This window comes from Mustelus asterias, chromosome 19 (assembly GCF_964213995.1).
Source record: "Mustelus asterias chromosome 19, sMusAst1.hap1.1, whole genome shotgun sequence".
Lineage (NCBI taxonomy): Eukaryota > Metazoa > Chordata > Chondrichthyes > Carcharhiniformes > Triakidae > Mustelus > Mustelus asterias.
In genome coordinates this window covers 68,424,539-68,437,863 of record NC_135819.1, presented here as the reverse complement: position 1 = coordinate 68,437,863, position 13,325 = coordinate 68,424,539, and the positions used below count along the sequence as shown (strand labels likewise).

Here is a 13,325-nt window from a genome sequence, read left to right as displayed (position 1 = left end):
CATCATCTATCTTCACAGTGCCTAAGCATCTTTGTCCTTCTCTGAACTGCCTCCAATACTAAAATATTCCTTTTGAGTTGGGGAGATCTCGAAATGAGGTTTTCACAAAGCCCTATCCCCATAGCCCACGCATTTACCATGGTTAATCCACTTAACCTATACATCTTTGGACATTAAGGGGCAATTTAGCATGGCCAATCCACCTGCACATCTTTGGACTGCGGGAGGAAACTGGAGCACCTGGAGGAAACCCACGCAGACTTCAGTGAACTTTTAACCAAGGAGTAGGTTACCAGTTCAGACCTCCTTTAGGCTGGTCGATACTTGTTAGCGAAGCTGTCATTGGAACAGAAAAATGTTAGAAAAGTTTGTTGTACAAAAAGGCAATTTGACCAAACAAGGCTATTGCCTCCCCACACTCACATAGTCTTTGATTTGAGGGAATTGCAGTCGACATTTCCACTTCTAGCCCTGAGACACAGAGGCCTGTTGTGACAGCTTTATATGTCATCCCAGCTGAGATCAATTGACTGGACGTAGGCCTGTGATCTTCTTGGTTGAACAGCTAAATTCCACATCTTTCCCTGGTGCTACCCAAAATATAAATGTTCTTTCTGGGATATTAAGAACATGGCGCGTTACTCCTGTTTGTTGAATTTCTCGTTATTGGGTTATAATCTTACTGATAATTGGATAATCCCCTTCTTGGTTGATGCCCCTTTCAGTGAGAATTGGTTGTGGTTTTCATCTTGAAGTTGCTAGTTGGTCTCTAGCTGTTATTAACCATTCCTGTGGTTCCTTTATCTCATGTAACAGGTTGCTGTGGCTCATTACAGTGACAATCCCAGGACAGAGTTCCGGCTTAACCAATACCAGGACAGGAATTCAGTTTTAAGAGCCATCAGGGGAATTCAATATGGAGGAGGCAACACCAGAACAGGTGAAACATTTGAAATATTTATCGGTATGAAATTGGCAGTGGGAGAGGACAGTGCTTATCTCCCCTAAAAAAAGGATTGCATACTTACACTGCTTGCTTGTGTTTGGGTGTAATTGGGATGTAATAATCTAGTTTCTCAACATGATGGTCTCGGTACTGGAGGAATCAGAATGTTCTGTTGGTGCTGCTTTTTCTTGAGGTACTGACATTTACAATCTATGCACCATACCCATCGAATCTCCTTTAGCTATTCACCATCCACCTCTATTATCCTCTCGCTAATCATCCCTCGTATCTTTTTACCAACCATCTCCATTATCTACCCACACCCATTATTTACCTCCATTATCTATCCTTAGATAACATATGGCTGTATTGTTCTGCTTTGCCTTGAATTAATAATGTTACATTGCACAGAAAGGCGTGATCTTACCATCCATTCACGCCATGCTCCCGCTGCAGCCAAGTTGGAAAACTTGTCGACAAGCCAAATCTCCGTTCACTGCGGCGGGATGGGTAAATCCCGCTGGCGTGAACAGTGGTAAAATTCCAGCCCAAATCTCTGATACTAAGAAGCTCCATTTGCAAATTTACTTGGGGCCCTTGTGCTTATCTTCTCACCCTAACTTCAACCTATTGATAGCATTATTATCTTCTCTCATCTACGCATTTGTTTTGTCCTTCCTTGCATTATTAACCAGGCTCAGTTTCCCACTGGTCTAGTCAATGTTGTATATTTCACATCACATTTCTCTAGATCTGGAAGTCCAAGAGGTTTTAATATAAATTCCACTTCCAAAACTGTCTGGGATGTACTTTATCCACAGCTGTTGCCTGAGTCCACACAGTGTGTTACCCATTTGTCCCCAGAGTTCAGAGTTTAATTTTTTTTCTCTGTTTCCCAGCCAGAGGCATTGGTTATGTATTGAAGGAGTTATTCCAGATCACTGCTGGGATGCGACAGAATGTCCCACACATTCTGGTATTGCTAACTGATGGACGGTCACAGGATGAGGTGGAACTGCCAGCAAGAGTGGCGTTTGGTTTAGGTATGTCTCTGTTTGAACACAGTCCATCAACTGTTAATAGTTCACATCTTCTGATAGACCCTGAGAATGAACCTTAATAGTACTCCTAGCCAATGGGAACTCCTGGATGACTCTCTCACTCAATGCGGTGGGAAAGTTGAAACCAGTGATAAGGTCTTGGCAGCAGTTTGGTGAACTCAGTACAGAACAGGGATCTAGACTGGAACCTGGTAGTGGACCACCTTCCTGAACCGTTGCAGATGCTGCAGCGAGGTACTCCCACAATGCTGTTAAATAGTCCCAGGATTTTGATCCAGCTAGAATAAATGAATGGTGGTATAAGTCCCAATCAGCATGATGTGTGGCCTAGAGTGGGGTTTGAAGCTAATGGTGTTCCTATCTTTCGACTGTCTTTGCCGTCGTGGGTATTTGAGGTGCTCTTCAAGAAACCTTGGCAAGATGATAAATAATTGTAAAAGATTTGTTGTATTACTAGAATCGTGGAACCATAGAATCGCATCAGTGCAGGAGGAGGAGGCCATTCAATTCATCGAGTTTGCACCAAATCTCCGAAGAAGCATCTTACCGCCACCCTGTTCCCATAACCCTGCACATTTATCAAGGCTAATCCACTTAACCTACACATCCTTTTGGAAGCAAGGGGCAAGTTAGCATGGCCAATCCACCTAACCCGCACATCTGTGGACTGTAGGAGGAAAATGGAGCACCCAGAGGAAACCCACGCTGACTTCTGGCAGCATATAGAGTGGGGGTGATTGGTTCCTTCCTCGACAGCAACAATCTCACCTTTTGACCTCTTCTTGATCTAATATCACGGGGACAGGGATTTGGACAGATCCCTGTTATTCCCTAAACAGTGGCTTCCACATCCAAATCATCAGTCAAGGGGAAATCGGGAATTGTCAGGATAAAGATGCTAAACCACAGAAAGGATGGAATTCGTTACTCTTTGGAATTCTCTTCCACAGAGAGCACTGAAGGCCTGTCTTTGGAGACATTCGAGGCTAAGTTAGACAGAATTTGATTCACCAGGAAGTGAAGGGTGATGGGGAACAGGGAGGAAAGGCAAAATCAGATCAGCCATGATCTTATTGAATGGTGCAGCAGGCTCGAAGGGCTGAATGGCCTGCTCCCGCTCCTACTTCTTATGATCTTATACTTTGTTGGTTGCTTGTTGCCAATCATAAGGATGTATTAACAAGAGCCTGGATAGAACTCAACCATCCCCTCAGCTACCAACGCAGAGAGAGATAATGATGCAAGAAGCTGTAAAGAGGAAGAGGAAAGGTTAACTGCTAACATAAAATAAAATAGAAATTTCTGCTTATCTGAAATAGCTAAGACTTTTTCAAAGTTCCATGAAGGCTTTAGATAGACTAATTAAAGAGAAACTGTTTCCTTTGGTGGAGGGACCATTAAGCTAAGGACATGGATTTAAGGTAATTAGCAAAAGAGGTGACATGAGGAAAATAAAATAGACAGTATTTTTTTTATGGTCAGGAATACACTGCCTGAAACACTGGTGGAAGCAGGTTCAGAAATAGTTTTCAAGAAGGTAAATACTTCAAGTGGAAGAATTTGCAGGCCAATGGGGAAAGAGCAGGATTAGTGAGGATTAATTGGAAAACACAGGGACGATGGGCCAAATGGCCTCCTCGTGTGCTGTGATTTACAATCTAAATTCTACATTGTGTAATATTGCACAATTATTGGGGTGATGTTTTAATGGGCGGCACGGTGGCTCAGTGGTTAGCACTGCTGCCTCACAGCACCAGGAACCCGAGTTCGATTCCTGACTTGGGTCACTGACTTTGCAGAGTCTGCCCGTTCTTCTTGTGTCTGCGTGGGTTTCCTCCAGTGCTCTAGTTCCCTCCCACAATCTGAAATGCGTGCTGGTTAGGTGTATTGGCCACGCTAAATTCTCCCTCAGTGTACCCGAACAGGCGCTGGAGTGTGGCGACTAGGGGATTTTCACAGTAACTTCACTGTAGTGTTAATGTAAGCCTACTAGTGACACTAATAAGTAAGCTTTAAACAGATGGAAGAGTGTAGGGTTGAGACTGATAATGAGGAAATAATTTTACCAAGCAATCCATGTGACTTCACAAACCATGAGATGGAATCTCAAGCATGAAACAACCTTTATCTTTCAGGAATTAAGGTCATCTCTGTGGGGATTGCAAGTGCAGACATAGAGGAACTCAAAAAAATCGTTTACCGTGGCCCACGCAGTAATGTATTTTTCGTGAATACGTTTGATGATTTGCCTTTGATCGAAAGAGAATTGGTGGAAAGAATCTGTGCCGAAGCCACCAAGATTGAGGTAGGAGCTGTTCACACTTGCAGTCTTCCAACATTTATTCATTCAGTTTGTCCCATCCAGACTGGATTACATTGATCTCTGACAGTCAAGGGTTAAGGAATAGATTAGAGAGGATGCAGAGGAGATTTACTGGAGTGATACTGGGGAAAGGGACTTCAGTTATGCAGAGATACTGGAGAAACTGGGGTTGTTTTCCTTGGAGTAATTAAAGGGAGATTTGATTGAGGTGTTCAAAATCTTGAAGGGATTTGATAGAGGAAACAAAAACAAACAGCTTTCAGTGAGAGAAGGGTCAGTAACCAAAGGAAGACAGATTTAAGGCCATTGGCCAAAGAACCGGACATGATATGAAGAAACATTTTTTTGACACAAGTTGTTTTGATTCAGCTTGTGCTGCCTGGTGGAAGCAGATTCAATAATAATTTTCAGAATGGAATTGGATAAATACTTGATGGAGGAAAATTTGCAGGGCTAATGGGAAAGAACAGGGAAGCAGAACTAATCATTCAAAGTGCTGGCACAAGAATGATAGGCTGAATGGTCTCTTTCTGTGCTGTGTCATTCCATGAATCCTCAGGATGGCATCAAAGGAACTGAGACTGTAGGGCCAAAGCAAATTACTATGGGGGTTGGAATCAAAACAGAAAATGCTGGAAAATCTCAGCAGGTCTGACAGCATCTGTGGAGAAAGAATAGAGCCAACATTTTGAGTCTGGATGACAAACCAGTATAATTACTTACAAAGGTCATGTTGAGCTGAAATGATCTGATGTAGTTATCAATACAACTCTGACCTGCCTATGGGATTTTCACAGTAACTTCATTGCAGTGTTAATGTAAGCCTACTTGTGACGCTAATAAATAGAAACATAGAAACATAGAAAAACTACAGCACAAAGCAGGCCCTTCGGCCACACAAGTTGTGCCAAACATATCCCTACCTTTTAGACCTACCTATAACCCTCCATCCTATTAAGTCCCATGTACTCGTCCAGGAGTCTCTTAAAAGACCCTATTGAGTTTGCCTCCACCACCACTGACGGCAGCCGATTCCACTCGCCCACCACCCTCTGTGTGAAAAACTTCCCCCTAACATTTCCCCTGTACCTATCCCCCAGCACCTTAAACCCGTGTCCTCTCGTAGCAGCCATTTCCACCCTGGGAAAAAGCCTCCGAGAGTCCACCCGATCTATGCCTCTCAACATCTTATATACCTCTATTAGGTCTCCTCTCATCCTACGTCTCTCCAAGGAGAAAAGACCGAGCTCCCTCAGCCTATCCTCATTAGGCATGCCACTCAATCCAGGCAACATCCTTGTAAATCTCCTCTGCACCCTTTCAATCTTTTCCACATCCTTCCTGTAATGAGGCGACCAGAACTGAGCACAGTACTCCAAGTGGGATCTGACGAGGGTCTTGTGAATGAATAAACTTCTTGAAAGTGTAAAAGCTGAACAATAAACTTGTTTTTTTTTCATCTTGACCATGGTTTCATCTTTGCTCATGAGTCCTCACCCTTATCCAACGATGGTTAGTCACTGGGGCAACTAATGATATCGCTTCTCAGTGCTTTGCTTTCCCCCTCTATCAGTTTTTTGTTTGGGTCACAGTACCTGGTTTCTGATCATTTGTGTGTCTTTTAGTTCCCTAATCAAGCTGCATCTGAAACCAAAACCTACATAAACAACCAACAAACGGAGTCTGTAATATCAGAAACCTCCAAGCATAAACCTGCAGATGTCAGAAAACCCGAAGGTCCCTGTGCATCCCAGTGCTCGAAGGTGAGTCTCAAAATGACATTTATCAGTTCTCTGTTATAGAGATAGAATTCATCATCAGCTGGAGGGCAACATGGGTGCTGGTGGGTCAATGTTCCATACCACACTCTCAGTTTCCTTTCCAATACTTCAGTGAGATGGGGTGTATAATGGGTGTCTGCACTGCTACCAACAGAGCTAGCCATATAGAAGTGAAGTCAGACTAAACTATTCCATCTTCAAGGTTGATGTAGCCATGAATCTAGCCGTGGGATATAGCTTAAGGGATTGTTAATAGATTAATATCATTATTTTACAAGGAATGAGAAATAGAAAAGCAGAATTTACATATTGACACTCCTAATGAGGAGTTCCTGACGTTGGGAATTTGGGAATGGAGGCCATTGGGTCCCACAGGATTTTCCATTCATTAATTTTAATGGAGCCTCCTGAACTCTGCACTGAATTTCTGATCTGCAGATCCAGACAGCAAGCTCTGTGCAGAAATTGAGAATATTCCACTGACGCAGCATTCCCAGTTTCAGAATAAAGGCGCTGTACTGAGATAGTGCAAGGGGAGGCGTATCCTGCTCTGACTTTGCAGTCGATTCAGATACTGGGAGGCAAAGGTTTCACTTTCACCAGCATACAAACACTGTTAAAGACAAATGGCAAAACAAATTATAGAAGAGAAATAGGTAAATCTTTTCTATTAGGGAGTTTGTTTTAAGATGTAAAAACAACTAATTGTTTCTTATATTTTATTTTTGCAGGGTCAGAAGGGAGAACGGGTAAGAATGTTTACATATTTGTCTTGTGTTTTGTATATTTTCTCATTTAAATATATTATTTCCTTAACATTGTACCCGACTAGTATCCAAACTGGTGACTGAGTTACAATAGGTTATTTCTCTGTCCTGTGTTTTTATGTCATTGTAACAGAATTGGTCCCCATATTTCAAATATTCTAATTTTCCCTGTTGTAGAGTCATAGGGCCTGATTTTACCATTGCATTGCACCCGTCTTCAGGGGTGAAAAATTTGCATGCATTTAATTGATTTAATGAGTTGAACGCCCAACTTTACCAGCACTTCCCCCTTTACTACCGCATTCGCCAGTCCGGAATCGGCGCAAAACAGACATGTTGCCTAGAAGACCAATTCGGGCACTCCAGTTAGTGAGGAGGTAAGTGCCGAGCATGCGACGGCTCTCTGCTTCAGATCGGTGGGGGAGGAGGAAGGGGAGGTCCGCTGCCACTCTGCCTGAGATCAGTGGGGGGGAGGAGGGGGGAGGAGCCTGCGATTGGTCTGGATGGTGGGAGTGTGGGGGGATAAGGAGGTCAGCAATGTTGTGGGGGTGGGGCAATGTCTATGGGGGCCAGGGGGAGGCATTATCTGGCCCGGGAGCGATATGGCAGGGAGCAACATTCTATCATTTTTTTTTCTGCGCATGTGCAGTTGGAGGCGCCAATCGGAACTGCAAGATTTCGGGCATGTTAAGCCCCGCCCACAGGCTTGTGCAGCGCGATTCGGAATCGCTGATATTTTTTCAGGCAGAGTGCATATGGGGGCGCCTCAGAACGAGTCTAAAAGTCGGATCTGAAACACTCCCAGTTTCAAGTCCGCCCAGCACTTAGAATCAAAATGGTAAAATAGGGCCCATAGAGTCATAGAGGTTAACAGCATGGAAACAGGCGCTTCAGCCCAACCTGTCCATGCCACCCAGATTTTACCACTAAGCTCGTCCCAATTGCCCACATTTGGCCCATATGCCTCTATACCCATCTTATCCGTGTAACTGTCTAAATGCTTTTTAAAAGACAAAATTATACCCGTTTCTACTACTGCCTCTGGCAGCTCGTTCCAGACACTCAACACCCTCTGAGTGAAAGAATTGCCCCTCTGGACCCTTTTGTATCTATCCCCTCTCATTTTAAACCTATGCCCTCTAGTTATAGATTCTCCTACCTTTGGGAAAAACATTGACTATCTACCTCATGTATGCTCCTCATTATTTAATAGGCCTCTGAGATAACCCCTAAGCCTCCTACGCTCCAGAGAAAAAAGTCCCAGTCTATCCAGCCTCCCCTTACAACTCAAACCATCAAGTCCCAGTAGCATCATAGTAAATCTTTTCTGCATTCTTTCTAGTTTAATAATATCCTTTCTGTAATAGGATGGCCAGAACTGTACACAGTATTCCAAATGTGGCCTTACCAATGTCTTTTGCAACTTCAACAAGACGTCCCAACTCCTGCATTCAATGTTCTGACCAATGAAACCAAGCATGCCGAATGCCTTCTTCACCACCCTGTCCACCTGTGACTCCACTTTCACAAGCTTTGAACCCGTACTCCTAGATCTCTTTGTTCTCTACTCTCCCCAATGTCCTATCATTAACTGAGTAGGTCCTGCCCTGATTCGATCTACCAAAATGCATCACCTCACATTTATTTAAATTAAACTCCATCTGCCATTCATCAGCCCACTGGCCCAATTGATCAAGATCCCGTTGCAATACTAGATAACCTTCTTCACTGTCCACTATGCCACCAATCTTGGTGTCATCTGCAACCTTACTAACCATGCCTCCTAAATTCTCATCCAAATCACTAATATAAATGACAAATAACAGTGGACCCAGCACCGATCCCTGAGGCACACCGCTGGTCACGGGCCTCCAGTTTGAAAAACAATCCTCTACAACCACTCTTTGGCTTCTGTCAAGAAGCCAATTTTGTATCCAATTGGCTACCTCACCCTGGATCCCGTGAGATTTAACCTTATGCAATTAACTACCATGTGGTACCTTGTCAAAGGCCTTGCTAAAGTCCATGTAGACAATGTCGACTGCAGTGCCCTCATCTTCCTTTTTGGTTACCACTTTTAAAAAACTGTTGCTTGCTTTTCCTGCATTGTTCGCAGCTGGACCCCTTTCTTTTTCTGTCTCTCTTTCAGTCTTGAACTTGTCCAAAACTCCAGCGATAACCCCCTCCCCCCACCATTGCCACAGCTGGTACAAGCAGTTCAGGTGCCTGGTGTGTAACAAGTCCTGATCACAGAATTTGTACAGTGCAGAAGGAGGTTGTTTGGCTCTTTGAGTCTGCACCGACTGATCAGGCCCACCCCCTGTCCCATAACCCCACATATTCATCCCGCTAATTCCCCTAACCTCCATCTTTGGACTGTGGGAGGAAACCAGAGCACCCGGAGGAAACCCATGCAGACACAGGGAGAATATGCGAACTCCACACAGACAGTCACCCAAGGCTGGAATTGAACCCAGGTCCCTGGAGCTGTGAGGCTGCAGTGTGCCACTGTGCTGCCCACTGCATTTTCTTTTGAAGTGCCTAAGGAGCTTTTACCACATCAAAGGTGCCATATAAATGCCACTTGTTATATTTGATAGACATTGTGAACAAGATAATGGAAATGATAAGGCAGCTGTCTTATATCATTAATTATGGATCTATTTAATTACCAATTGAGCCATTTATATGCCTTAATACTTTTAAAGATTTGTACCTGTGTATTTGTGTATCTGGATTTCCAGAAAGCATTCGACTAGGTGCATAAGATAAAGGTGCATGGTGTTACGGGTAATGTATTAGCATAGCTAGAGAATTGGTTAACTAACAGAAAGCAAAGAGTGGGGGTAAATGGGTGTTTTTCTGGTTCGTGATCAGTGACTAGTGGTGTGCCTCAGGGATCAGTTTTGGGACTGCGATTGTTTACAATTTACATGGATGATTTGGAGTTAGGGACCCAAGTGTAGTGTGTCAAAGTTCACAGATCCTTCCATGCCCGCTGGGCACCGCAGGTGTATTATTGACCCCTTTAATCACATTTTAATTTGATGTTTTCCACTTTGTTTTTTGTTTCGGGTGGTTCCCCTCCTTTTAGGGAGCTGCCCTTTTTGATTTGTCCCTGAGTTAATTTGATTTTGTTTATTTGGTTGGCACACTAAAAGGTGTCAAAGTTCACAGATGTCACTAAGGTGAGTGGTAGAGCAAAGTGTGCAGAGGACACTGAAAGTCTGCAAAGGGATATAGATAGTTTAAGTGAGTGGGCAAGTTCTGGCAAATGCGGTACAATGTTGGTAAATGTGAAGTCATCCATTTTGGCAGGAATAACAGCAAAATGAACTATTATTTAAATGGCAAAAAATTGCAGCATGCTGCTATGCAGAGCAACCTGGGTATCCTTGTGCATGAATCACAGAGAGTTGGTTTGCAGGTGCAGCAGATAATTAAGAAGGCAAATGAAATTTTGTTCTTCATTGCTAGAGGGATGGAGTTTAAAAACAGCGAGGTTATGTTGCAGCTGTATAAGGTGCTGGTGAGGCCACACCTGGAGTACTGTGTACAGTTTTGGTCTCCTTACTTGAGAAAGGATATACTGGCACTGGAGGGTGTGCAGAGGAGATTCACTAGGTTGATTCCGGAGTTGAGAGGATTGGCTTATGAGGAGAGACTGAGTAAACTGGGACTAAACTCATTGGAATTTAGAAGAATGAGGGGGGATCTTATAGAAACATATGAAATTATGAAGGGACTCGGTAAGATAGAAGCAGGAAGGTTGTTTCTACTGGCAGGTCAAACTAGAACTAGGGGTCATAGCCTCAAAATAAGGGGGAGCAGATTTAGGACTGAGTTGAGGAGGAACTTCTTCACCCAAAGGGTTGTGAATCTGTGGAATTCCCTGCCCAGTGAGACAGTTGAGGCTATCATGTTGAATGTTTTTAAGGCAATGATGGATAAATTTTTGAACAGTAAAGGAATTAAGGGTTATGGTGAGCGGGCGGGTAAGTGGAGCTGAGTCCACCAAAAGATCAGCCATGATCTTATTGAATGGCGGAGCAGGCTTGAGGGGCCAGATGGCCTACTCCTGCTCCTAGTTCTTATGTTCAGTTCAAGGGCAATTAGGGATGGGTGATAAATGCTGGCCCAGCCACCAATGGCCACATCCCAAAAACATATTCAATGAAAGGGAAATATGACCAGAGAAGGCCACTGTTGCTAAATTATAAAATCCTATACTGTACTCTCTCTTTTATACCCCACAGGATCATCTTCCCAGAAAACCACCTCGCACCCTTTTGAGTTTCCCCATGTACTGTCCAGTTTCACCGACAAGTCTGTTCCACAGTCATCATCCTTTATAAATTCACCTACCTGCTTCTGAACCCAGTCCATTCCACACACAATAAATTGTGCTTTAAAATGTAAATAAAATCCCTAGATAGCACTGTAACCAAAGAATATCAGAGGTGCAGCACTAAGAGAGACTTCAAGGTTGGGACACTTTCACCGCTGAGATTTTCCATCATATAGTGGACATTTTTCTCTATTTTTAATTCATTCATGGGACATGGGCGTCGCTGGCTGGTCAGCATTTATTGCCCATCCGTTGTTGCCCTTGAGAAGGTGGTGGTGAGCTGCCATCTTCTTGAAACGTTGCAGTCCATGTGCTGTGGGTTGACCCACAATGCCATTAGGGAGGGAATTCCAAGATTTTGACACAGCGACTGCGAAGGAACGGCGATATATTTCCAACTCAATTAATCTGCTGAGGTAAATGAGTTTTGATCCAGTTCCTTCTGGCGATGGATTCATGACACAAAACTGGGCAATACTTTGGGAACTTTATCAGGATAGTGGGAAACAGGAACATGGTTGAGAATGAGGGTGCTCTGAACTTGGGGTTAAGTGCTTTGTGCTGCACCTGGTTTGTACAGCAGCTGAACCAGAGCTTTATGGATTCATCAGCATGGACCATCTCCAACAAAGTCGGACAACTAACAAAGGACAGTCTCTCTAAAGTCTTTGATTCTTAATTCCAGGGTGAAGTGGGACCGCCAGGAAATCCGGTGAGTGTCACTGAAATCTGTGGGTAAGAAGCATTGTTTTTAGCAAATGGACAAAAGTCAACGAAAGTAGAGGGAATGATCAATCAGTTTGTCATCTTGGAAGGCGCTCATCTCATTGAGAAGATCAGACACTGTTCTCTGTAACTGCCATTGAACTCTGAGGAATTAAAATGTCTTCAAATCACACCTGAGTTTTGGGTTTTTAAGAAAAATTATTTGTGGTTGTCCATTGCAACTGTTTTATTTATTTTGCTATTTCTATTTTCATGTTAGAATATAGTTCTGGGTCCACTAACTGCCCTTTGGTACCTGCATGAGTGATCTGCCTTGGAAGGCAATTTGGCTGGAGAGGCATCACAACCAAGCCCAGTCATGCTCCCTCCCGCCATCTCTACACATTCCAGTAGGCTGCATTGGGTAATGAACTGAAACAGGAGGCCTGCTGATATTCCCACTCCCTCAAGAGCTATATTGCCACTGAGGCCAATTATAGTCCCAGGGTTTCCTTGACGGAATCAGCACCAAACAGGGATCCTGTCTGTACAGCTCAGTTCCAGAGCATCGATACATTTAGCCAATGGAGCTAAAGTGATAACTGAGTCCACAATGATATAGCAATCTGATCTACTGTTGGGTGAATGGTATCGTCCGATGTCCTCTGTTGGTAGAGTTGTAACCAGTGGTAACAGTGGGTGGACAGATCACTATTATTAATAAGCTGCACTGTTGTTTTTCAGGCCCAGCAAGGCTTCACGGGTTTACACACAAGTGGAGGATACGATTCGTTTGCATTCGCTGAGAAGGGAGAGAAAGGAGAAAGGGTAATGATTACCATTTGTTCACTTTTCATTTTGCTACTGAACGCATTTGAAAAGCAAGGCTGCATTCCCAAATCTGGGCAGACGGAAGTAACCCAGATACAAGGAATGAAAGACTTCAGTCCAGTGGAGACACTGGAGAAATCAGCCTAGTTCTCCTTAGACAGGGTTAAGGACAGATTTAATAGAAGTGTTGGGTTGGGTTGCAATGGAACAAGTAAGAAACTGGTTTCTGCTGGCAGGAGGGTCAGTAGTGGAGAACACAGATTGAAGGTACTTAACAAATCTGTGGGGAGATGATTTTTTTTTTACAATGCGAGTTGGTCTGGAATGCACTGCCTGAAAAAGTGGTGGAAGCAGATTCAATGGCAACTTTCAAAAAGGAATTGGATAAACACTTGAACAGGGTTACAAGGTTAAGGGGCAGGGTTACAGTGGTTAGCGCTGCTGCCTCACAGTGCCAGGGACCCGGGTTCGATTCCGGCCTCGGATCACTGTCTGTGTGGAGTTTGAACATTCTCCCCGTGTCTGCGTGGGTTTCCTGCGGGTGCTCGGATTTCCTCCCACAC

The 13,325-nt window shown here is 43.8% G+C and overlaps 1 protein-coding gene across 1 annotated transcript in view; it reads left to right on the top strand.

The window, feature by feature from the left end:
* col7a1l (collagen type VII alpha 1-like) overlaps nt 1-12,909 on the top strand; it is a 54,451-nt gene extending 41,542 nt beyond the window's left edge. The window contains exons 17-22 of the mRNA XM_078234636.1: nt 817-964; nt 1,846-1,989; nt 4,143-4,312; nt 5,956-6,093; nt 6,843-6,860; nt 12,676-12,909. Of these exons, the coding sequence (XP_078090762.1) occupies nt 817-964; nt 1,846-1,989; nt 4,143-4,312; nt 5,956-6,093; nt 6,843-6,860; nt 12,676-12,909 (852 nt within the window). The remainder of the gene's footprint in view (nt 1-816; nt 965-1,845; nt 1,990-4,142; nt 4,313-5,955; nt 6,094-6,842; nt 6,861-12,675) is intronic.
* Nucleotides 12,910-13,325: the final 416 nt, after the last annotated feature.